Below are 26,656 nucleotides of genomic sequence, written 5' to 3'. Positions count from 1 at the left end.
TGTGTGTGTGTGTGTGTGTGTGTGTGTGTGTGTGTGTGTTAAATATGCATTTTGAAGATATATCTGCATCCTATAGGACTATACACATGACCTAAAACTTATATAGATCAAAAATAAATAAATCAGTATGACATCAGAAGTGAAGTCAACCAGGTTGGCCTGGCTGTTTGTTACTCAGAAAACAGTCAGCCAGTCAGAAGAGATGCTCAGATTCCACCACATAACACTCTCTGCTTGCTAGAGATCTGGAGAGAAATGTGAGTGAGTAAAATTATTATCAATAAAATTATTGGAGATGTAAAGTTATATCAATATCTTATTTAAAACCACACATATATCAAATATATCCTCTTATGGATATCAACACTTGAAATGAAACACTGAGTGAAAGTGTAAAATATTAGACCTTTGAGATTTGAGAATTAAATCATATGAGTGGTTCAAATGTAATTTACATGCGTGTTCAGTAGAGCCATGCCATCCGTGACTCTCTTACATGAAATGTGTAACAGTGTCCTGGGTTAGACCAATAGGGGATATTAATTTATCTCAATGTCTCCCTCTGCCTCGTCCCTAGACTTGACAGTTGAAACGGGGAGCAAAATGAAATGCATTGTCCGACACATGTCACTCACCTATATACCAAGTCATATCTCCCATTTACAGGCTCAGTCTCTCAGGATGGATTCAGGATGAGTTTTCCAAGTTGTGGTTTTCGGTTTGGATTTCATTCCGATCTCCGATCTTGACTTTTTTTTCCTGTATTTGAAGTGCAGCTCTAGTTCAGCTTTTAGATGATAGATTTCTGACTTGAAGCTTCATCTTGTAGAAGTTGAGATCAGGATTAACCCTCTGACCTCTAGCTTCCAGACCGAGGCATCTATAGGTCGAGTGGTTAGGGTTCGGACAGGGGATCTTTTTTGATGCTAACATGCGCACATGTCAGAAACAAAAGTCAAAAGTTAGAGCAACAAAGACAGATTTGGTAATAACACTGCATAGATTCAACGAAGGATCTTTTTTATTTTACAAATGTAATAACAGCATCACGCCATATGTAGCACTGAAGACACTGATGGTGGTTACATTTGGGGGGGATTAATTGACACATCCTTTTCATGGATGGGACACATACCAGTTCCCTTCTGGATTATTCAACCACAGACGGACAACTCACAGCATGATATTTGTCTGAGTTGATTTAACGACTAGATATAGATACAAATTAAGCAAAAATATCTGCAGGCTGAGGGTTATCATTCACCCCAAATCTCATTGATGAATTGATGAGGAAAACTTTAGCCAACGGCAAAGTTTAAAAATAGGTAAGCATCAGTTTAAAAGACCATACATATGATTTATGGGCTACAAATGTGTAAAATTGCTGCTCTGGTTCTTCAAACCTTGACTTCAGCATGTGTGCATTTGGCTGTGAGGAGGAAACTACTCTTTGTACAGCAGCATCATGGCTCCACAGAGTAGTATGTCTTGTCTTGTGGTTTGCAGTGAGTGTAATAGTTGTGTCTGTGGTCGTGTCCCTCACTTAACCTCCCCTCCAGTGAGTGCAGACCCCTGTTACTGTGGGTGACAGACGGATCCACTCTATCTCAGTAAAAGACTCCTCGAGGTGTGAGAGGGACGTCTGTTCTCTCCTCTGCAGACATGAAACATTGTAACTGTGCTGCTGAGATGACCACTCATTGTCCGCCGGCCCGCTCCCTATAGCATGTTAGCATTCATTTCCTCCATCCAGTTCAACTCCAGCGTGAGTCAACCGCTGTTCAGAGAGAGACGAGGAGGGCGGCCAAGAGCCCCGCAGCTCCAATCTATTCCCCTGTCAACTTCCCACCCCACTCCCGGAGTTTGATGTCATCCACCTCCGTCTCCACATCTCATCCTCAACATCCTTTCGCTCTCTTTCATCCCCCCCCCCCATTTATTTCTTATTCTCTCGTTCTTATACATGCTGCTGGGAGAGAAGATGCATGATTTATGAAGCTCTATTTTTACCAGTTTCTGAGGAGAAAGAGAGAGGGAGAAGCGGCGACAAAAGAGATGGCAAAGAAAGGGAGAAGAAGAAGAATGGAGAGTGTGAGGAGCGAGCCCAAGGTGAAGGAGGACAGGACAGTGTGGAGCAGACATCCATCACCATGCGACCCCCTCGGCTGTAATGATGGAAATATGATGGATCTGACCAAGATTAGATGAGATGTACTGCAGAGTGCAGGAGTTCTGAATTGTTACACCCTCAACACGGTTTGACTCTTAGTTATAAGTCTAATATAACATCCAGTATCTCTGTGCGTGCCTGTAATACTTTCTGTCAATAATACACCTTTCATCAGCTCTCTTTTGTGATGTCTTCTGCCTTTGTGCACAAAAATAGCTCAAAGAAATCAAACCAGATCCAAACTGGTGCTTTACAGAGCTCTTATTAAATATCTGCAGTATTTTATTAATCCACTTAAACATGTAAATTACTGAGGACACAATGATCAGAGTCCGTTTTGAAGATTTAAAATCCACTTGAGCTTTCAAACGTGCAACAAATCATGTTTCTAAGTGCTCTAACCTTCCATCTAAGTTATTATTTATCAAGTCATGTGTTCAATTTGAATTATGCAAGATAAACTGGGGAGTTTAAATGTCCTTAAGAGCCCGATCCTTAGTTGGTTTGACCTGTAGACTGTATATAAAGATGGACGACACGTCTCCACAATCAAGACATTTTGGCTTCACTTATGGGGAGCGGTCATGGCATCCATCTTTACATACAGTCTTTGGTTTGACCGTCTAAATTACAATTATATTTGCATGCGTAATTAAAGAGCTGACATAATGATAACAAATTTGAATTTTCTTTATTAAGTCGTTAGTAACTGAAAAAAAGACTTTGATTAGTCATTTACACACAAAAATGGTTTAAATAAACCATGAACAAAACAAGGAAACATCAGATATAATCACTTTGCCCGAGATTGTTGGGTCTTATTTCCTCTATCAGTTGTGATCATCAGGTCCGTGTGACTGAATTGATAATTTGGTCACAAATCTAATTTAGCAAACAATCATTTGCACTTAACAGACACTTCTCAGTGTTCTGCTAATGCAGTGACTCTGTCCTACGTTTTCTATCTCGCTTAGTAGGAAACATCATGCTCCTAATTCAGATCGCCCCTGTCTCATCTGCCTCAGACATGTGTCTAAGAGACATCATGCTATAATAACGTTTCACAGCTCTGAATGCTTCAGGAATAGCAGAAGAGTGAGTGAGACGCGTGAAATCCATTTCTCTTACAAGCATTTCCTCAACTGTGATGAAACAAACGACTAACGTCTCATTTTAAATTAGACTCTTCATCTGAACATCATCAAATCTAGTGAGATTAACATTCCCCGCTCAGTATTTAGCCTCCCTGATGGTTTTATTTCGGGGACTTCTAGGTTTTATCTCGTAGGACCGTTTTTGTAGTCCAACTTTGTGCTTAAAAAAACTGACTACTTACTGTTTTCACAAGATCTGGAGATTTGTTGTTGTATTTCATTAATGTGAAGCAGGGATTTCTGAGCCGGTGGATTTAGTAAATAGGCGAATGGAGCTGAACTGATTAGTGAGATTTAAAGATTATTCTGAAAGAATCACCTCAGGATGTTCACCTTCATGTGTGAATACACGTAAATACATGTTTTATGTTTTAAATAGCTCCAATCAGTGTTTTTCTATGCTCCATATTCACAGTGTACAGTCACACATATAGCATACATCCTTAGGGTTTAATGTTTGGAGGGATGTATAATTAAAATGATAAATTTAAGGTTATGTATAAACAGCAGTGACTGATGCCGAAATGCAATAGATAAACAGCTGAATCATCAAGTAAAATCTTTAGCTACAATATGGGTAAATGGTTGAAATAATAAGCCAAAAATAACATTAATAACACATTAGACTGAAGGATATTGTTTCACAAAATTCTGGTTTAAATACAGATAACAGTCAACTGAAATAGTGCCCCGACAATGTTTCACCAGAAACCAATTTCAATGCTGGTGACAACAATGCATGGAGTAGTGGAAGCAGCAGAAGGAGAAAAAGGAGAAGGAAAGGGAAGAGGAGGAGCAGAGCTGAGCGCTGACTCAGTTGCTCCCCTGAGCCTCGACTCCCCTAGAACATTACTCACCTAATACTCCCCAATATGTTGTTCTAGCTGTGCGTGGCCTCCTGCCACCTTTGCCACAGTATCTTCTCTCCTGAAACTGTTTGCTTATTAATAACTCATTGTGATCAAGATGAATGTGTAAGCCGATTATACGTTTAAAGCATCAGGATCCGCGCAGAATTGCCATGGATTTGTTTGGAATTTATCTTTTCCACTGTGTTTGCACAAGCAGGGCACCGCACAGAGCCTTAAGATGCAGGTGTGCAAGTGCACAGACATGTGGGCCTCTGTGTCTGTGCAAGTGTGTGTGTGTCGTGTTACTGGCCGTCAGCAGCCCTCTCTCTCTCTCTCTCTCTCTCTCTCTCTCTCTCTCTCTCTCTCTCTCTCTCACAGGGAGGCAGGCTGCTCGGTGCAGATAAAAGTGTGCAGATACTTCGGAGCTCTCACACTGAGGCAGGCTTTATCTGCACTCTCTCCTGTTGGTTGTGTTAGTCCAGCCCTGGGTGATATTAATACCCAACTAATAAGCCCTTTCCTTGAAGAATCCAGAAACAATCGTCAGGTGGAGGGGGTGGTGGTGGAGAATCAGTCTCTCCCTTGTGCCCCAACTCCCCTACGGCTTCCTGGGAATGCACAAACAAAAAAAAAAGCTCCAATCACATTAATCATGGCCTGTGGGAGCACCGGCACACGCTCCAGGCGCGGGAGAACGAGTGAATTTCACAAGGGGAAGATGAAGAGCGAGAAAATGTGGTGGCAGAGACAATGGGCCAAAGTGTGTGTGTGTGTGTGTGTGTGTGTGTGTGTGTGTGTGTGTGTGTGTGTTTCCCTCAAGTACACAGGAGGGAAGTATTAGTGGAGATGGCTTGTCAGGGATGTTGGGTATTAGTGAATGTCTGGTGCTGGAGAACTTAACCATCTGTGATTATCCGGATGTTTTTGTGTGTGTGTGTCTGTGTGTGTGTGTTTGTGTGTGTGTGAGAGAGAGCTACAGTCAGTGTGTGAGTGTGTGTGTGAGTGTGTGTGTGTGCTGTTGCTATTACTGTATCCTTGGATGACAAGGCTGTATTGATTAACCCTGATGATTCTGTTTTACAACTAATCAGCATTTCTGTGTGTCAGCATGCACGCACTAAACAAGATTGCGTGTGTGTGTAAGTGTGTTGGCAATGACTTTATTATGTAGGAGTGCCTGTTCATCATATTAATGGGCTTAGGTACATTATATTCAAATGAATAATTGCATGAAATGATTCATTTTCTGTTTATGCTATAAATTCTGGCTGTCTACGTCTGTGTGTATGTGTGTGTGTGTGCTTGTGTGTGTGTTTGTGTGTGTGCATGTGGCCTTGGTTACCACCAGATGAAGATGTCCACTACCGCTCTATCAGGTCCCATCTGTATTCGGCGGTGTCGGTGCCAGCCTATTCACTTAAACTGGAGCTGGGCACAATTAGCTGTTAACATTACATGGCAGAATTAAACCCAGGCCAGAATCCCTGAGGGAAATTAAACCACCGGCAAATCGTTAAACCACAAGCTAAACATTAACATCCATTTGCATTTTTATTGCACCTGAAAAGAACGTGCCAGGTCCATTATCTCTGAGATACAGAGAGGGACGTTTTATTTATTATTGTTATGTCGTCCCGCGTGGAGACACAATGGCATTTATATGATGGGGGCAAAACGAGAGGCGTTATTTTCACGCTCGCGATTTTTGGAGTGTTATGATTACAAATTCGAACAAGGCGGCAACGGCTGGCAGAGGATACAATGACTTGTTTGTTATGCAAATCCCCCGCCTCCTTTCATCCCTCCCAAAAATAAACAAACACAAACAGATGACAATTTGCAGCAGGGCTCAGCTGAGTCTGGTGGGCAGTTTGGCTGTTGACAGGTTCTCTCTATGTGCAGTGTCATTGCTATTACGAGTATGAATAAACAGGCTTAGGGCTGTGAACTGGGAGCGATGAAACATAAGTGGGGTGAAGAGGTTTGGGGAACTGCATTCACTCACTCTGTGCTGGTTTCTCATTTTCTCCTCTCCTCTCGCAGGTGAATGGGATGTGCGCACACACTCCTCAGCGGGCCTCTCGTTCGGTCGGGGCCCCTCCTCCTCAGCCTCCAGCAGCCTCTGCAGCCCGCAGTGTACAGACCTCACCCTCAGGCGACTCTGATGAGACTTTGGCTGGCCTCCGCAGGTGAGGACATCAGGGACTGTGATCCAGACTTTAGCTACATGCATTATACTACGTTTTCATTTAGAAACTGCATTCGGAAACTAAAACAATCTGTGTCCACACAAGCGTTTCGCTCAGTATCAGTTTTAATGCCTGTCCATACTAACACGCCTTGAAACACATATCCCCTGACCACTCATGTAAACACTGTTCCTGGCTTGTCTCCTACATATGTATACAGTTATTCACACCATTGTTGTAAAATGCAGAATCATCCACGTTGCGTTCTACACTGGTAGCAGAAGTAGAGAAGGCTACATTGTGACAGAAAAGACCCAATCAGCAAGCGGTTGTGTGTCAATGTCATTGTTTCCAATCATCTCCGTTTCTGCTCGTCCAGAGTAAAACGTAACACCATAGTTCTCAAACTAAGACGGGGCTAGCAGTGTGTTCAACTTTCTCTGTTGTAGTGGCTCTAAAACTCCGAACCCGTAGCAGAGTTGATGCGTTTTCAAACAAAGACATAATAGTGTGGAATCAGCCTTTCACCCTTCCAGCTGATGAAGCAGCGCTCACACTTCAGACTGCAATATTTGTTATATTCTCCCTGACACTGAGGGCAGGTTTCCTATTGTTTCTCCACTCTGGTGTTTAACCACTCTTATGCAGTAACAGGCTTAAATGAATAGAGTAATAATGCCCAGCGGGGCCACTGGACTTGGCAGCAAAATAGCCGGATTAATGTCAATTAGAAATAGAAACACTGTGTATTTTATCCCTTTTACTCCCCTTCTTAGGGGGGGATCTCATCAACTTGCTTTCACTGCTATCACAGTGAATTTGACTGTCTCGTTCTATCTCTACCTCTTCATCTTTGTCTGTCATTCTTTTCTTTCTTCTTTCTTTTTCTGCAGGACAACTCGTCCCTGCTGACAAATATGAGTCATATTCAGTTTTATTGTCTGTCTCTCTCCCTCTCGCTTTCTGTTGAACTTTTCACGTCTTTCTCTGCTGCAGGGAGTTCATATCCGACCTGAGGGGCTTCAGCTCCTTCTACAGTGGTCTTGGGGAGGCGTTGTGCAGCCGAGAGCCTGCTCCAGCGAACCACTCCCTCTGCTGGAACGGGCAGGAGATGACAGACAGGTAAATCAATGTTTCATTCACACACTGCAGTCCCTAGACAACAGACCGATCCACCCTCTAGCACACCCTGCAGACTGCAGGCAGTTTGTGCTCAGGTTCATTGGCTTTATTAATGATCGCTTATACAAATAGTCTGCTCTGATTCCTTAATACCCAGGACTCCAGCCGCACATCTAGGAGAGTGTAGGTGAGTTGAAGGGTAAGTTTGCCCAGAGCTGATGAGCTTCACATACGGGGCTCCCCTTCTCCCGCTGAGTGTGAGTGTAAATCTTGACTTTGGCTCTATGGGATGTTATTAATGTCAGGCGTGCTGTCACCTTATTCTCGCTTAGTTAATTGCAGTTTCAATCACGCTCCCCTAACATCTCCCGCGCACCCTGTAGAACCCTATTTGGTTTTCGCAATATTTCACTTACCCCCCTGTCCTTTGGCTGTACAAATCATAACTTCTTACGTTTCCGCCCATGCCTGTCAGTCGGCCCCAATTTCAATTTGGCTTAGATAGTCACAGATATCCATTTTCTCTTTTTGCCTTGTAAATTGTGTGTGGAATTTAATCAGTGCACAGGCACAATTTTCAGACGAGATGTGCTGCAGGTTAATGTTTTACCTCTGGTTACAGAGGACGGTGTATAAGTTCTGTGCTTTTCTCAAACTGCTGAAAAGAGTCCGTCGCAGAGATAGAAGCGGAGCCTCGATCTGAGTAGGAGACACCAGGTTGGCGAGGGGGCAGAGCTGTCCTGAGGGGATGATTACAAGCTGGACCAAACTGTGATAGGAAGGTGCAGGAAGGCAGAGGAAATGATGGAGAGATTACAATGTCCCGAGGCAAGCAATTCTCCATGTCATCTGTGAGGGCATATGCCTGCAAATTCACTCGGGGTACATTTTCACTCAAAGACTTGCTCTGGGTCATCCTCCATTATCCTCCCAGACAGGACCTTCTCCAGAGCCAGAACGGGGCCCTGGTTCTCATCTTGTCAGATGCAGATACATTTAGATTTGGGTGGCTGGAGGGGATAAGTCCCGAAGGCGTTTGGCACTAAATGTCTCCGATACTGGAGGAGCAATCTTTGGAGCTAAATGTGGAACTTTTTATCAGGCGTATTTACCATCACACCTGTAGCCAAGATCAGAAGAGCAACACCTTTCCAAAAGAGGAAGAAAATCAGAGAGTGTTCCACTGATAACAGTGATAAGAGATGGGACAGCTCAAAATATTACATTTCCACTCCTCGTTTAGATTTAATGACAGTGTCAACCGTGTTTATGTGTGTGTGTGATAGCTGATAAAAGATATGGTGCTGTGTCAACTGTGAACATTTTAAATTACACAATGTTCAAACATTGGAGTTGACGATGTCAGAAACAGGGGAAGGTGTTATTTTTCTTTTAGCTGAAAGTAAGATGGTTTAAAAAAAATACAGGATGGTCTTATTTTTCTCTTGTCCTAATGTTTTCTTTTATTTCACCCTTCCTTTTAGTTATATTAATAGTAACATCAATAGAACATTGCCTTTCAAAAAATGCTTCACATTGACCAACATCACTGTTAATGTGTTAACATGGACATATGCTAATTTTACCTATTGACAGTCAAAACATTTTGATCACCACCTGGTGGCTGGCTGCAGTATAGGTCATAAATCCCCCCTCCTCCATGTTAGTGGAAACTTAGAATTCAAAGTTCATTCAAAGATAATTTTTCCAGTAAGTTTGGTCTTAATTAGTTATTGAATGATATATAAACTGGGTGAAATGCCATTATTGACAGCAGAGACCGACTCCTGATTGGTCGAGCACGTTTATCGACAGGACCTCACTTCCCTGATCGCTGCTGCGCAGACTCTGACTCCACCTTAGCATGATGGCAGCGTTTGTATCCAGGATATTTAGGCTTCATTTCTAGATAGTTGGAGGAAGTGCAGACATGTCGTCCATCTTTATATACAGTCTATGAATAAGCCATTTAAAGATAAATATCCAATCTACATTGATAAAGGACGTGTTGCACTAGAAAATAAATGATTTGTATTTCTTTTGAGTTTTCCTCTCAAGTGTGAAATTAAAAATGTTCATACCTAATCTGAGCAGTCTCAAAGATGGAGTGAAAAATTGTCATAGACGAGGGAAGATGATGATTACAGATAGTTGTGTCAAAATTTAAATAACAAATCTAGTGAGAGAAGTTCAAGCCTGGTGTACTTTCTCACAAGTCCATGGCTGGGCCTTAATGTCACACTACTTTTTAGAAGTTACATATATGGTCAGAACCATATCTACCTAATCCTATGTCAGAAATTGAATTTGGAAAGTGTTATTTTATTCCCACCCACCCCTACCCTATATCTCTGATTGGCTTACATTGTTATTCTTCCCTAAACCTAACCCAATCAGAGGCAGGGTAGAGGGCAGGCTTTCTTTTACTTAGGGTGGGGAAGAAAATAACGCAAACCATCTGTCAAGCAGCTCTGCTGGAGAATACTGGCGCCTTAAGAGTTTACAGCCACACTAACTGCTTTATTAGGAAGTACTTTGTGCTAAATGCTAACATCAGCATGCTGACATGCTGATGTAAAGCAGGTGTATTGTTTTCCTGTCAACTATCTGACTTCAACATGTTAAAAAGCAAATTAATATTTAGCACTAAACACAAAGGACAGCTGAGGTTTGTTATTGCAATTTGGTCTTAAATATTGATCCAAAGCATTGGACTAATTATAATTTTGTTTTTGTTGTTGCATTAGAGGAAACTTCCAGGGATCACCAACATGATTACAGCTTCTCCACAGGGGAACATGAATGTCTCCACCACATTTGATGATAATCTATCTGCTAGTGGATGAGCGATTTAACTAAAACACACAAATGTCAAGCTCATGAAACAATAGAGGAAAGGTCAAGGATCACCTAAGTAAACAGGAGACATCTCCTAGGGACTAATGGTATTTAAATACAAAATGTCATGCCAGTTCATCCAAGACAAAAGTGGTGGAATGGCAGATTAACAAAACCATCCAGGAGGAGACTTTCACTTGTCTAAATTGGTGTTGTACATTAGAAATCCTATTAAATATTAAGATTCTCTATATGGGGTAAACAATTAAATGCTTTCTGTTACATTAAGCTTCTCTTCCATTGGTCAACAAAACCAACTAACGTCTGACTTTTGTCAGTAATGGGAATGGGTACAATCCAATCCAATCAGCATTGATGGGAGCATGGCAACTGGGTGAACATGCTAATTTCTTCTATCTTTGCATTCCAAACTCCTGTATATACCCGCTAACTTTGGTGTGAAATATTATTTTGAAATTGAGTGGGTGTTTGAGTGTTGCAGCTTTTTTCTAACTCGAAAAAAACATACTTGAAACTACATGATTGTTGACAAACATAAAGTTCAGCTATAAGCCACACCAGTCATTTTCAGACAGTCCCTTCCAGCTATTTTCACAATGTCATCTAAATTCGATTCACTTTTTGCTCAACATGACATGACACACCGGAGCAGCCTGACTGTGTACGGGCCACAGACCTCACCATGCTTGGGACTGGAGGTGTGATCCATCAGGTGGTGTGAAAAGCATCACACTCCATTATGTATCCTCGCAACACCTGGACTCCTGCTTCTCCTCTCCCTTGTTTATTCACTCATGCAGACTGGACCTAATGGAATGGTAATTGGTGTTAGATTAGATTAGGTTATCATTGGAGGTAACCGATCACATCACCAAACAATAACACGCAGAAAACGATCGGATAACAAACTGAGAGCTGACAACTGAGACTATCAGTGGTGAAAAATGGGTTTAGTGGTGATACATGTTAAATGATGTCTCGGTAAAAATTATCCGGCATCTATAATGTGAAACACTAACCTGTTATCCCCGCTCAAAATCTCTCTCCCCTAATCCTCTTTCCTCCACCCATTTTCCTCTATTCCTGTCTTTAATGGATCGCACATCTCTTTCCATTATTAATGTGATAATTAGCTGAGGAGAAGGGGTGAGATCATGGCTAATAAGAAGAATAAATAACTGGGGAAATGTAATTTGAGTTTAATAAAAAGTCTGGGGAGACTTTGGGGAGAGCAGAAGACTGATGAATGGTAAAGGCAGGTGAAAGGTGTGTGTGTGTGCTCGTCTGTCGTAGTGATATGAGTATGACCTCATGCTTTGCACACACACTTTTTTCAAGGCCGTTTTTTTCTCTTATTCAATTTTTATCCGAAAATACTTTTTTCTCCAACACCGACCGATTTATCCTTAGTTTTTCCAACATTTGCAGGAATATAGACGTTCACATCTCGATCTCTGACCTCAGTTACACTCACATCTCTGTGGTGCCTGAGGAAAATGTCTTGTCAATCCTGACTACACCTCATCCAAACAAACCTGCCTCATGCATGCCAAAGCAGCTACTGTCCTCCTCAGAGCTCCAACGGCATGCTGGGAAGGGGTTAACTCCTGGCACTGACTCAAGGGAAACAACACCTGCAGGAGAGTCTCGACACAAAAGACAACAAACAGAGAGAAATCGGCCTCTCAGACTCTCCAGCTCCTCCTCTTGATAACATGCACATGTGTCGACAGAGCTGCGTTTCCTCACAGAGACGTGTGAGCACCTGCCTGTAGGCTGCTCCTTCCTAAATATACCCCCGGTGCTAAAGCAGGACAAAAAGTACATCTCTGCTAATGTCCTCTTATTAAATCCAGATATGATTAAAAAGCCACTAATTGCCCAGATTCGTGTGCATGAAATTAATCAGCAGCCAGACTTTGCATAATAGTTCAACTCCTTTGAGAATGTTGTCGCCCCCTGGTAAAGCTTGTAATTATAAAATATTTTATATGTGACATATCTGCTTCTTCTTGTCTTCGAGTTGGATTTTAGTTATAAATTTCCAATTCCTGAACTATAGTGGTCCGTACGCGTTGAAACCAACTGCCTGATGGTCTTGATTAAGGTGTACTCTTAAACATTTTGACCATAGTCCAATAAATACATTCTTTCTTCAGAGAATATCCAGTCTCCATAACTTTCATTAAATTTTTCAAACTATCTTTCGACATCAGCTGGTAAAAAAAAGAGTTAATCCCTATTTAACTGAAGACGTAATGTCTCCAGTGAGAGAGAAGTCAGTCCTCTCGTCAGGGTTGTATTACAAATGAACTTTCCAGCCACGAAACTGAGAACCAGAAGTGCTGTCGTTCATCTTATCAACACTAGATGGTGATAAATGCCTTGTTTGGAGTGATGGAGCAGTGGTCAGGTCATCGTGTCCTGCGCTCATAAAAAAGTTCAGCCAGTTCTTTTTAAAGCCAGCAAAAGTCATTTAAAAAAAAAGATTGAACAGCAAAAGAACTGACTCCCTTTTTTTTGTCTCTATCTGTCCTGTCAGGTTTCCCGGGCCCAGCCTGAAGCGAGTGCACCCAGGCTCTGAGTCCAAGAGCAACAAGCCCCCCGAGCCAATCATCAGCCAGATCATAGACAAACTCAAACACATCAACCAGGTGAGCAGAGTGAGGGAGCGTCTCGGGTTGAGTGCGTGCTTGTGCATAAATTATTTTGCTCCTCTGACTTATTTTGTTCAACTGTGTCTTTACTTTGAAAGAAGACAACTTTTTAACAACTCTAAAAACAAAAAATTGTTAATGATTTTATATGAACTTCTGTGTGTAACCAATTGAAGCAATTTTTGTTCAGTTGGTCCAACAATTTTTTTTTTTCCAATTGTCTGTGGTAAGTCTATATCTGTGCCCTCTCCTCTGTGGGTTTGTAAGTTTGTATTGGATCAGACTATTAGTTGCACTTCTTATTTCACAAGTGGACCTTAGATTTGGAAGTTGCTGCAGGTCTCACTTTGCGGCTCCTGTGGGTGTGTGACTGGGCTGGGTGGGTGCTAACATCTTCACTTGTCAGCACAGGACAAGTGAGGACGTTAAATCCAGCTTCTTTTTACCGTAACGCACCTTCCTCTCTCATATTTGAGAGAAACTCCACTGGGAACCATGAGTTCAAGGTGATGTCAAAACCTTGCTCATCTTAAACACAACAAAATAGTGTTGACAGGAAAGCTCTGAGTCTCATCTGCACTGCTCCAAAAAGCACAAACACCAAAACAGAAAGCCCCTCTTTTCTCTCGAGTTGTGACACGAGGAGTTGTTGTGGTCAGGAATGATGTCGTCCATCCACAGTAGCCCCCTCGACCCCCCACCTGTCGTCAAGGCCAAAGACCCCGCCCTATTTTTTACTGCTGCCATCACCATGGAAACCACCTTTTTGGAGTGGGCTGAGATGCTCACACAGAGGCTCAAAGTCAGCCTGGGTAGGTAGAAGTATCAGCCCACAGATCTGTTTGTAGTTCCTGGTTGCTGGTGGTTGCACTTGTAGCTGTCAACATGTCAGATTGCTGTAGACCACCTATAACCCCCCAGCCCCATACACACACACACATATATGCATAGTGTCTTCTAGCGGTGCAGTGTGTTTTGCGTGTGTTGGTCTTTGTGCGGGAGCTTCTGAGTGCTGCAGGCCTGTCTCTGTGGATTACAAACCTCCTCTGCTGTTTAAACAACCTGGGAGATCTAAAGAGCAGCCGCGGACCTTCTTCCACTCCCCGTCTCTGACAGCCTGAGACCCTCGAGAAAAAAATACGAAGGGCTTGTGGGTTGAGACGCTACAATTTTCCCATTACTTTGGCTGTATTACCTCATGCTCGCTATGGTCGCACTCTAAGTGAGAACAGCAGGATCGTTAGGTGTTTCCTCAACCACCACCTCACCCTCTTCAAATGGCAGACTGTATGTGTCTGCAGTTACAACCCTAACCCCTAACCCTTAAATTAAAAAGATTATAATAGACCAAACACTAACCCTAACCTTAATGCAACAAGCTTTTCAAAACGTCCTGCTCTGACAGGCACAATCATTTGTTCTCATATGATTAGAAGCAGAGCGGATGCAACGCACACTGTTCGCCATCACGATCCTGATCGGCTCCTGATGAGAATTTGCAAGAAAATGCAGTTTGGTGAGACGCCTGAGCTCGCTGCGTTTCAGACAAATCACACAATCCCTTGGAATCATGGCAACAGTCAATTCAGATGCTCCCAGAAACCTGATACTCATTTCTCACTGGCCCTAACGTTGCACTGATGACGTGGCGCATACATGTGGACATTTATGGCTCTTTAATATTGTTTACATAAACGCCTGATATTTATGCAGGTTGACTATTCTCATGGGAGCTTTTAATCCCATATCTGATGACCATACAGCGGAGTGGAGCACATTCCTGCTTGACCTCCAACTTCCCTTCAGATCTCGACTTCAATGGGTTGGATTAACATCTGACAAAAGACTGGCTGCGCTTGATTACATATTTCATGTGCAGTAAAACTGTGTATGACTCATAGCCATACCTCTTTTTTTTATTTGTGCAGGAATCAGATGACAATAATATTTTTACCACAAATCATCACTATAGTGGGATGCACAAAATAACAGGAACGCCTTTCAACATGATGCAACATAATACAATAATCCTGCAATGAAATTCACCCTTTGTAAAGTTTCAAATATTCCGTTTTTCTAGCCAGAGTGTGAGGCCTTTACTTACAGTGTGTGTGTGTATCATTTCTTGTTATGTTTAATCCACTGAATAGTCTATTTCTGAAGTTTGCAAACATGTTAGAAGCTAATTTAATGTTCATGAATGAGAGTATGTCCTCAATCACTTAATATTGTATTTATTGTCCGCCATTTTATTCAAGTGTAAATGGTATCTGACAAATGATCCCTTGTTTTATATGGCATTTTATTTTGCACTTTACAGTGTAACTATTTCTATATCACACATCACTCACACACTCTGCCACAGACGTCAATTTTGGGTTCAGTATCATGCCCAAGCGCACTTCAGCACACAATGTGGAGGAGCAGGGAATCGAATCAACTACCTTCTGGTTAGTGGACGACCCGCTCTTCCTCTGGAATTTAAATGTGTCCAAAATCCGAATGTGTCAATTGGTCCACCATTTACTGCCTTCAAAAATGAAGTGTCTGTGACATGTACACTACCTACTGCAATGCAATATCACATTTTTAGATGCAACACTCCACAGCTGTCAGTGTAGACACAAACTGCTGATGATAAGTGTCTGAAATCTTAATTTACTGCTCTCTGTGTAAACTACAGCATCTGTTATATAGTGGGAATGGGCACAGGAAGAGTCTACAGCTACGCTAGCAGCTCTGTATTGCTGTGCTTAGGTAGTGTTTATTTAAACGCAGGCTTTGTTTGCCAGACTGTGGAGAGTAAAAGGGGAGGAACACATTGACTGAAATGCCTCCGCTATCAGCTTTTTAATCTATCTGCATTCATATGTAGATATCTGTTGATAGAGATAAGCCAAAATCCCGTCTCTACTTACAAAAGGTATTACTGTTTGGGTTTTGTGAGGAGAAACGCTCAACTTGTGTGATAAAAGAAAGTTGGTCTGTGTTGGACTGTGAACAGTGTCCCAGATATATACCGTCTACACTGGAAGCTCCAAAGTATTGGTTGTTGCCCCCAGAGGTTAATTCGTGAGAAGAGATTGACCTAATGGGGGCACTAGAGAAAAGGAACCATTGATTTGTGTGCCATTTCATCGAGTAGATTCAAAAAAATCACAGGATAAGTCAAAGTTTTGACCTGCTGCTGGTGCCAGATAAAAACTGAGGGAATCATCAGTAATGTGGTTTCATCCTCAGGGGACCATGCATGTCTGCACATAATTTCATGAAAATACGTCCAATAGTTGTTGAGATACTTCAAAGCTGATTTTACCATCCATTGTCAACAAAGCGTGGAATCTGCCAGTGAACAGAAGGCTGATGTCACATATCACCAAAGAGACAGAACTGAGCTTAATAATGCTGCTGAACGTTTATAGGCCGTACACAGCATTTCATGGTCCACGCTTCTCTGAGCCTGCGTGTTGTAAACAGCCTCTAAAGGCACTGGAGAAAGTGATGTTGTTTAGTTAAAAGCAGTTTTACAAGGTCTTCGCCTCCCCGCCAGTTGAAAGGCCACCGGCTCTGGATGATGTTGCAACGGCTCAAAGCAAATGGACCAATTAACCATCTCATACGAGAAAATAGGCCACAGCTCAGAGATAATTACTTTCATCTGCCTTGTTTGTATGCATAGTGTATGCGGATGGTCCAACAATGCGATAGTAATGTTCCTGGAAGTCAACCAGCATGGTGCCATGCTGATTATTTCAGTCCCTCGCTGTCGCCTGTGTGCCTGCAGCATCTCAGACAGCATGTTTAGAGCTGATGAACGCATAGAGTGTTGTCGTCTACATACATTCAGCTCTGCTCACGTACTGCTTTTTACAAGTCCTATTAGGCTCTTTTATCCTGCACACATTTTCCATCTGAATGAACATTGTTTCCCTCTTGTGAACACTGAATACGATCAATGGTTCCTCCAGCTTGAACTGACCCACTTTCGAACCACGAATCCGTCCCAGCCCACGGTATACGTGAGACTGTGTCATAAAATATAGGGGCTACACTCTCCAGCAGTGAGGGGGAAAAACGGGACCCCACCAAAGAATCCACTTCCTTCCAACTTTAATCCCCCTGATGTTTCACTTCTCCCCTCTTTAAGTGCTCTGTGACGATTCAGCTATGCAGCGGAAATGTGTCATTTCTCACGTTGTCAGTTTTGATCAGAGTATCAGCAGATACAGAGACAGTCTGGCAGGGAGACCATTCGCCTTTGTGCCTCTGTGTTGCAGCTAAGCTAAACACCAAAAGGGAAAAAAAAATATCTTCGAAGCGGTGGCCTCAGCTCATAAAATAGCGCTTTCTCACGCCTAAAGCGGCTGATGTCATGACTTAGCCGTGGCCAAGTTTAAAGTGAGTCGTGCACTATAAATGGATGAAGAGAAATGACTTTCTCCTTTGGTTATTGCTTCTTGACTTGGAATCTTTAAACAGTGTACGACTGTGAGGAGCCATGGGCATGTGCATGCTTACACTGCAGGGTAACATGTTCCTGTGTGAGGTCCTGTCTGCGCGTTGGGCCTTGTATATGCAGCACGGTTAAAGTGTGCACCTCCGCACACTCGCCTTGCCTGTGGCTGTGGCAGAGTTGGTGATGTTCCAAGGAGGCCAATCTGATGAGTCTCATGAGTAAATATGACTCTGTAATGCTGTCATTTTAGCTGTTTTCCGAAATGACCCCCCAGGAATATTACTCAATGGGGTCCGGACATTTTCCGGAGTTTCTCTTAGGTTCTCTGGTCAGACGCGTTCACAACAGGAAAATCTCTGGAGCGCGGGGAGGCGAGGGGTGGTGCAGCATAAAGAGGCAGCAGGACGTGATGTAAACATTATGCTCGCATGTTTTTGTTTACAGCACATCAACACCGGCGTCGGCCCTTATCAACAACAACTCTCTTTACATCTTCATCGGTATGGCAACACTTTTTCATCCTGAGATGTTTGCATTCTTTTAGTTTTTTGTTTTAATTTTTGCCTCTGTCCTTTGTTAGAGGCGTCATAAACACGCCCTCTCACTTGTGGTGAATCCCACTTGAACATTTGAGTTCTCACATACAGCTTCTCCGCAGAATGTCTGGAAATTAGTTCAGTGCAGGTCTTGAAGCAGCTAATGGGAGAACTGGCCATGCGACTTCCCACATGGAGAGACTTATCTGGAGTTCGCTCTTAAATTAGAGCTTATAATTTTGATGATGTGTTCTTGCTCTGGAGAGAGATGAGTTTGTTTTTTTCTGAACATCTGTTTAACTTCCCAGAGTATTGGGTTTCTCCTCTGAACAACTAATCTCACAGGAGATGGTTGAGCTAGTGGCAAAATAGACCAATTATGTGATTGGTCTTTGATTACAGAGCGTTTCCCACTCATTTGTCGGACGAGTTTGCCATTTGCAGGGTCAGACCTCCTGGGATCGTTCTGACGACTTCTCTTTCTGGCTATGTGACATGTCTTTGGAGAGATGGAACACCATGAATATAAACTTTGTTGATGATTATTATGAAATCCCTTTTGGCAAAACACAATTATTTCATCTTAGACCATTACATTTGCTTTGTCATGTAAAGAATAAAAAACCTCTTCATTATGAACACCAAAGCGTTTATATTATAGCATCTTTTTTAAATGCTTTGTCTTTCACCTCCATCACTCTCTATCTCTCCCTCTTCACTTCCTTTCTCTCCATCCATCCAGCTGTGCTGAGTTGTGTGTGACAGACTCCAGTTCTGTCGCTCTTCCCACCTCCCCCCTTTTTCTTCCCCCCTCTCCCTAAACCTCCCCCTGGATCCCCTCCCTCTCCTCCAAGCTTCCCAGCCTAATTGAAGCCAGAACCTGGGAAAATCCTGCAGGTACAGGACAAGAAATCCAAGGTGGAAAATAAACCAGATCCCAAGCGGTGCAAATTCCATCACGCAGTCTCACTTCCTGCGAGCCACCAGAGCCTGGGCAGCGTGCACTCGACACCTCGTGCAGGCTCTCACAGAACACACTTGCTAATGTATAACTCTCACACACACACACACACACACACTTAGGCACGGAGAGTTTTTCACTGTGCCCACTTGCAGCAGTTAATCTTGTACACACATAGTTAGGAACCCAGCTACAGCAGATACATTTCCTGCTCATATGCAGCTGTGATACACACATTTGAGTGGCTGTGAATTAAAGCAACACTTCAAATAGCCTCTTTGAAATTCACGAGTAGATGCAATGCAATGTATTTATTATAATCGCAGCAGAGATAAAGATGGAAGCTGCGTCACGACAAGGCCAGCATGTGTTGGCTCTCTCCTACAGGGTGTGCTTACAATCAAACTAATAGACACCATGGGCGTCAGACTAGACCTGCTGTTTTGTAAACTTACACTTGCTAACCTAGCCATTATGCTCACTCCAGTCAAAGAGGCTGACTTCTGTTTGATGTTATTTACTGAGGGGTTATTTAATATACCCCCTCAGGGCCTTCGTCCTCTCGCCCTCCTCTTTTATTTTTTTTCTTTAATGTGTGCGGTGTTACAACTGCTCTGGAAGTGAAAGAGGAAAAGGGGGCTGTTATGGCGCTGTATTTTTGAGCGGGGGGATAAGCCATGAGGGTTCTTTAAATGAAGTGTGACACCTGGTGTAAACCTCTGAGGGGCTGCAGGGCGTTTTTGTGCAGGCAGAGGTGGTTTATCCTCTGCAACAGCATCGCACACGCATGTTATCCTTTCATTTTCTGGAGACTTCTGACTACATGGTAAGTTTAGGATTTGAAGAGTTATGCTTCCTTGACTTTAGGAATCCAACTACGAGATACCGACCCCCCGCCCCTCATCTCCAGACACACACACACACACACACACACACACACACACACACACACACACACACACACACACACATTCTCACACACACATTCTCACACACCCCACTCCCACCCTGACTTTCTATCCCGCTGGCTGGGAGGTCAGACGGAGCATGTGAGGGTCTTTTTTCCTCCCAATTAGTCTGCCTGCTAATGAGGCCCAACCATCTCTTTCCACCACTGCCACCCATTCCTTCGTACCTCAATACCTCCACCTCTCCCTGCCTCCTTGTCGCCTCTTCCTCCTCCCCATCCCCTCACCTTCAACCCTGAGGCCAGGGTCGGGGTACCTCTCTTTATCCCCACCACCCCTTCACTCCCACACCTCCACCACCCCACTTGGGTGTAATTATCACACAGCCTGCATATAAAAACCCTTCTGTACAAGCCAACCTGCTCACGATGTCCAGCAACCACTTCACTCACTGTTTTCACCTGTGAGTTTTTTTTATTTTTTATTCTCTCTTTCTAAAATGAAGATGCTGACTCTTTTCCTTTTTGTTGATTACTGTTGGCGAGCAGAGACACAAACAGCTGAGTCTTCCTGCCGAAGTCTCTGAGCTGATCTGCACATCCTGGATTTGTTGTCACTGGGCACAGTCACGTGTTGCTGTGTAACAGAATCCCCCCTCCCAAAAAAAGAGGTCAGGGGTCACACTTCCTGTTTCCTGTCTCTGCTAGGTCATCAGAGGGTCTCCTTGTGAGGGTCAGAGATCTCCTCTGTTCCCCCTCAGCCTTTTGTTTGGCACTGCAGCGCTCTGGTGGGATGGGGGTGTTTGTGTGTGTGATTTTTTTTTTGGGGGGGGTGCACAGCAGCGTGTAGTCTCTGTTCGTCCTGTCAAAGTGTTCACACTCCCTGACTTTATCATCTGCTCACATCTCACCCTACATACCTTTGCAGTATGTGGTAGTTCGTTTCCTCTTCCTTTTTTTTTTTACTTCTCCATCTTTGCCCCCAGTTTGCTATTGTCTAGCACTCTATTAACTACAGGATATACTAGCCAGCAGTTGAACAGCTGGCTGTAGCCACATTTCATTATCTGCCCACCCAAATGAGCATCCATGGCCTCCTGCCAATAGTGGAGGAGGTACACAAACATTTGACTTGAAGGGATAGTTCACCGAAAAATGAAAATTCACTCATTATCTACTCACCACTATGCCGATGGAGGGGTGGGCGTAGTGTTTGAGTCCACAAAACACTTTTGGTGTTTCAGGGGTAACCAGTGTTGCAGCCAAATCCAATACAATTGAAGTAACTGGGGCATCATTTACAAAATGTTTTTAGCCTAAATGTCCTCTGATATCCTCTGGAGCCGCGTTCACGTTTGCACATACACACACCGCACACACCGCACACACCACACACAAGCTCTCGCCCAAGGGTATGTGCGGGGTGCGGAGTAGCACCACTACTTCGGCTGGCATCGCTGACATTTAGGCTAAAAACATGGTGTAAATAACACTGCTTCAAGTCAAATTTGAATGTCGGGGCTTACAGACACTTGGATGAAACCACAGGAGCAGTATGTTTTTCTTCTGTTGTTTTTTTTACGTTTGAAGAAGTGGTCCCTAATGTTACCTGTCTGCTGGTTGGATCAGTGGACCAATTCCCCTCTCATTATTCATAACCTGAAAAAATATAGAAATACAACGTGAGCATGTAATGCTATCTTTTGAAAAAATGTAATGGGGTAGAAAGTACAGATATTAAGTGGAACAAAAGTTAAACCTACATGAAAAATAAATCTACTTTAGAAAAGTACAGATACTTGAAGTAACAAAGTAAATGCATTTGTTACATCCCACCCATGGCTCCCACTAGGTGTGATCATGGGATATGCACAGATAGTCTGCTGATGTCAAAATAGAGGTTTTCTTAGCAACACATGACTCTGGGAACCACGGCGATATCGTTTAAAGCAGACAGGCAGCAAACAAAAAGAGATTGTCTGTGGGATGTAATCAGATTTAGTGACCAGCGGCCTGTTCAGGAATGGGATGTTTTTAAACTATTAAACCCCATGCAGACAATCAGGCACATTCACAGACATAAGTCAAGATTTTCATTTGGTTAGCCTCAAAAAAAGATTGAAGATTGTTGTCATACCAGATATATTTAATACTAGGGGGGGGAGTTAACCCTGTGCCTTCATGTGCCGCCTAGATCTGAATTGAGAATGTCTGACTAAACAAGACAGAAATGTTTTGTTCTTCCAGGAGAAGAACTGACTGCAGTTTTCTAATCTGCTATCTTATATGTATGCAGAAGAGTTTTCATTAGCTTTAAAAGATTATCTACCAGAGGAACGATGTCCCTGCCAACAACCCCCATCCAAGTTCAGTCCAAACTACAGAAATCTGGAAATAGCCTTATGGGCTTAGTCGGGAAGGTGGAGTGGACACACGCCCAGTTTAATACATGACTGGAGAGCTACTTTTTCCCTCTGTGTGTTCTGTTCCAACTGGAATTAACATCAGGAAATTAATCTTGTCTGCATTAACTGTCTGAGGCTGGGCTCCTGTTGCGTGACATACTCGACCGCGGACAGATACAGGAAGACTACAGGATCCGGAAAAAAACCCCAGAAGAGAAGAATGAGAAAGCGTGGCTCCTTACATTTCATATTCAATAAGAGTTGAGTAATGAGTCAGGGAAAGCGGGTGGGACTGTTGGGCAAGCTGTGTCGTCCGAAACGCTGCTCGGTCTGTCAACGTGCTGAGGTGCTTTCCATGACTCATACTGTGGAAAGTGCCTCCTGTCATTCCTCTGCCTGTCTCTCCCATGGAGTCCCTCATTCATTCCCACCCTCTTACTTCTTCTCTTGGCCCGCTCGTCTAAACAGCTCGTCTGCAGACTCGACACAGGCGCAGCAGCTCAGAGTGCATGTGGGGATTAGGTGCAGAGAAAAAACATTTCCTTCATTTATTAAGAAAAATAGTCGGGGCTGAAAAGTCGTAAGTTTGATCTTTCTAAGACTGTGACCTGGACATCAGCCTCGACTTAGCTTTCAAAATATGCCATCAGTCGTACAGTGCAAGTTTAGTTTCACTGGAACTCTGAGATTAATTAGAGACAGTGTAAAATGCAGCAAGTCATTTTTAAATAAATGTTCTGAATGCACATTAGTTGTCTAGATAAATGAAACTATAAAAGCATTTTGTTTTAACTTTGAATTTCTCATTTGAGAACCTGTTTCGACATCACTATTAAAAACTAAAGGGTAAGTTTGATTCTTTTTTAGTTTTAGTCATCACTCCTACAGTTAAGTTAACTGCTGAGATTTGGGAACTCAGAAACATTGTTGAAAGACGTAAGATGGGGGAGGTAGCTTGTAAGTATAGACATTCACACCATAGTCTCTATACAAAGATTCACATCATTACAGGTCCCCAAAAGTGAAGCCAAAGCATTTTGACTACCCCCTGGTGGCTGGCTGCAGTATTGGTCATAAATCACGCATCCTCCATGTTAATGAATGGGAAATGGACCAAACCAAAAAGTCAAACACGTTTGTCTCAAAGTTGGGGTCTGTTATTATAGGTAGTTTTTATCACACTGATGTTTGTTCAAATGCTCCTTTTACCAGTAAGTTCTGTTTGAATTACCACCGCCAAGGAGGTTATGTTTACATTTGTCAACATTATTGTTTGTTAGTTGGCAGGATTACACAAAATCTATTGGACAGATTAGGGTTCAGGAAAGAACCCATTCAATATTTGTAACATTTTCATTGATTTCTCAGAGATTAATTTAGAGATTATTTTTAAAAAGGAGCCATGTTTAGGGGACTTAAGTTTATGAGTGTGTTATTTGGTTAAAAAAAAGGAATTCAAATGTGTTTTCGTAAGGGGACTGTTGGGCCTTGGGGGAGGTATGCGCTCCACTGAGTGCTTTTCTAGTTAGTTATTTGCCGCTATAAAAACGAGGTGAAACATCATGATTGACAGCTGAGACAGAAGAGAGGAAGTGGAGACACATCGTCGGTCTTTATATAGTCTGTGGCAACATTAGCATGCATTTGGAGTCATGTCTCTTGCCACCTGATGAATCCAATATCCACTCTCCTTTTATTTATTTGTCTCCACCAGCTCTAAAGGGAATTATCTGGCTCTTAAGCTCCTAAACGCTATGTTCTGTAAACTGTGTTCTCCAGTTAGTCGTTAACTTTATGTGGTGTTCGGACGTGGGCAGGTAGCTTCCTTCTTCTTTTCGCTTTCATTTTTTAATACAGCTGCCTGCTTTGGCTGAATAAGGGATACATGAGAACAGTGACAGGGAACCAAGAATTGAGGGTTAGAAAACCAAAACAATGAGCTGAAAGCAGCTAAAAAGCTCTGTGGAGCTAAGAGTAGTAATTCTCTGATCGTTCATCACAACTATAAGCTGCTTTCAGACATGCGCTACTCCAGACATTTTCCTGAAATTCTCCAAAGAGGCTGTTATGTGAGAACGCAAATATCTGGGTCAGTTACCCATTTTCCTGAATTTTACCTGCTAGCCCGGGAAGCAAAATATCCAAGTGAGACCATTTGAGAATACAGCAGGAAAATGTCCGGAACATTCACAGCAAATGAGTGGGCGTTTTGAAGACATTTCTAACATGCAACAGAAGAAAACTGGAAAAGAAAAATGCAAATATCGCAGTAAGAAAATGTAAAAGACAAAGATGTCTACTTGGAAAGACAACAAGATTCAAGAGCTTTTAGTGATAAGAGCCGACACCGGTGTTGATGTGCTGTAAACAAAAACATGTGACTTTGTACGTTATGTCCCGCCTCCTGCATGGCACCACCCCTTGCCTTAATGTTCTGGACATTTTTCTGTTGATGCAGTAAACGCTTGAAACCCCAAAAATTTGGTCATTGGCTTTCATCACTGAGCTAAATTGAAAACAGTATGCTGATGGCAGTGTGCATTTTAAGCATTCAGCTCACAGCAATTACAGATGGGATCAACATTAGACAGCGAAGCAGGGCCTTTGTTCTGAGCATGGGCTAAGCAGAAGTCTGCTTGGGAATTCAGGCTTCAAGTTCTTCTAGATTAGATTTGTAGACAAGATGTGTTGAGGCATTGATAGAAACATTCAGTGCAGCAGATTCCGTCTGGGCCGAGTCATGAGCAGCTTGTGCAGACAAGTCCTGTGCGTGGAGAGCAGGACATAACACAGGCCCTGATCCCAATCACACACGAGATCTCCTCTCTTTCTATTGGCTTTCTGTCTTCATTCCTCACCCTCTCCCTGTTTTACTCACAAGGGCACTTCAACATTCACTTCTAAATTATTATGTTATTGTATTACATTTTTTCAGCTCATTTTCAGATTTGTTCTCTCTCTGCCTGTGATTCATGTTTTGTGACGTAGGATCTCACGCTGAGGACTCCCAGCTGATGGGCAGGTTGTTTTCTGTCGCTGCAGGTCAACCAGTGGCCGGTCTCTGGGGCTCGGTAGCAGCTGTCATGTCGAACACTGACCCTGCGTGGAGTTCATGTCATGTGTGGGAGGCAGTGACAGACTTGCGGTTTCAGTGTCTCTGTCTGGGCTGGCCTGCACTGAGCAATCTGCCACATGTTTGGGCTTTGTGTGCAGCGTTTGAGCCCGTGTTTCCTTGGTGTGACTTGTGCTTTTGTGTTAAGGGGAGGTGAACCCTGTGGCCTGCGGGATGCCTGTAGCTGCACTGATTACATGTTCTCTGTGTCCAGCTGTCTGTCCAAGCCAGCTCCCGATGTGACTCTCAAAACATTGAAGAGAGAAAGAGAGGGGAATAGTGAGACTGCCAGATTTCTTCTCCTAATGGAAAACATACTGAGCATTTCTTTGGAAAATTTTTCTATTTTATTTGTTTCCTCGCTGCTTCCTTTTGCTTTTGGTTTTTTTTTTAATTGGAGAAGATTCCAGCCTAGAGCCACTTGAGGTTTCCCCCCTCTTGTGGTAAATATCAAGTCTCTTGCCGGATCACGCTGTGGCTCAGCCATGCCAAAAGTGCAGCGTCACTTTCGACACAAACATACATCCCACCCCTCCCCTCTACCGCAGCTGTGGCAGAGGCAGCCAGCCAGCGGGCAGAAAACACAGTGCCCAGCCACAGAGGCATGGGCATGGCCCCGCCACCCCCCATATTTAAACATATTTTTCATCTGCTGTTCATCTGATACTATTTATAGCTGGTATGTTCCTGATCCTATGATCCATGTGTGTCTGAAACTGGAGTTTGATTCCAAATTGTAAAACTCACTTTAGATCGACTGTAGCCTTGCTCGCCAGTCGGTCCAATACACACGACTCCGAGTGAAAGATGTCTCCTGTATCTCTTGTACGTCAAAGCCAGCAGCTTTACGTGGGTTTTTCAAACATGGGTAAACAAGCTAAAAAAGGCATTTGACTCCTTTCCCATTGCCAGTAGAGGAGTTTGCCTTTCTGTTTTTTTCCCTGGTGCATCATGTTTGACATCACAAATGCAGAGAATACTAAGGTGCACTCTCCCCTTTGCCCATAGGCCAAATAAGCGTGGGATACAGGATGAAATCCAATGGCATTGTTGATCCCCTGATGTTTTCTCTATTGCCACTGTCAGGTCAAAGTTTTCACTCACCGTGTGAAATATCATCTACCTGAGAGATTGGCACAAAAGTTCGTACGCACATAAAGGATTGGCTCAGTGCACTGCTGTGTCTGTGAGTGAGGACAGAGTGAATCAGAGGACAGCCTGTCTGTTTATGTGTTGGGGAGCTGGTGTGTATGTTAGCAGGAGGTGATTTACACCCA

At 43.1% G+C, this 26,656-nt stretch overlaps 1 protein-coding gene across 1 annotated transcript in view; it reads left to right on the top strand.

Moving 5' to 3' along the window:
• The window catches only part of gpc3 (glypican 3), a 113,532-nt gene that overhangs the window by 69,155 nt on the left and 17,721 nt on the right, over window positions 1-26,656 (top strand). The window contains exons 4-6 of the mRNA XM_035160598.2: window positions 6,219-6,364; window positions 7,361-7,486; window positions 12,888-12,999. Of these exons, the coding sequence (XP_035016489.1) occupies window positions 6,219-6,364; window positions 7,361-7,486; window positions 12,888-12,999 (384 nt within the window). The remainder of the gene's footprint in view (window positions 1-6,218; window positions 6,365-7,360; window positions 7,487-12,887; window positions 13,000-26,656) is intronic.

The sequence above is a fragment of the Hippoglossus stenolepis genome, chromosome 7 (genome assembly GCF_022539355.2).
Source record: "Hippoglossus stenolepis isolate QCI-W04-F060 chromosome 7, HSTE1.2, whole genome shotgun sequence".
NCBI lineage: Eukaryota > Metazoa > Chordata > Actinopteri > Pleuronectiformes > Pleuronectidae > Hippoglossus > Hippoglossus stenolepis.
Note: the sequence above shows the minus strand (reverse complement) of the source record. Positions and strands in the feature narration are given on the sequence as shown.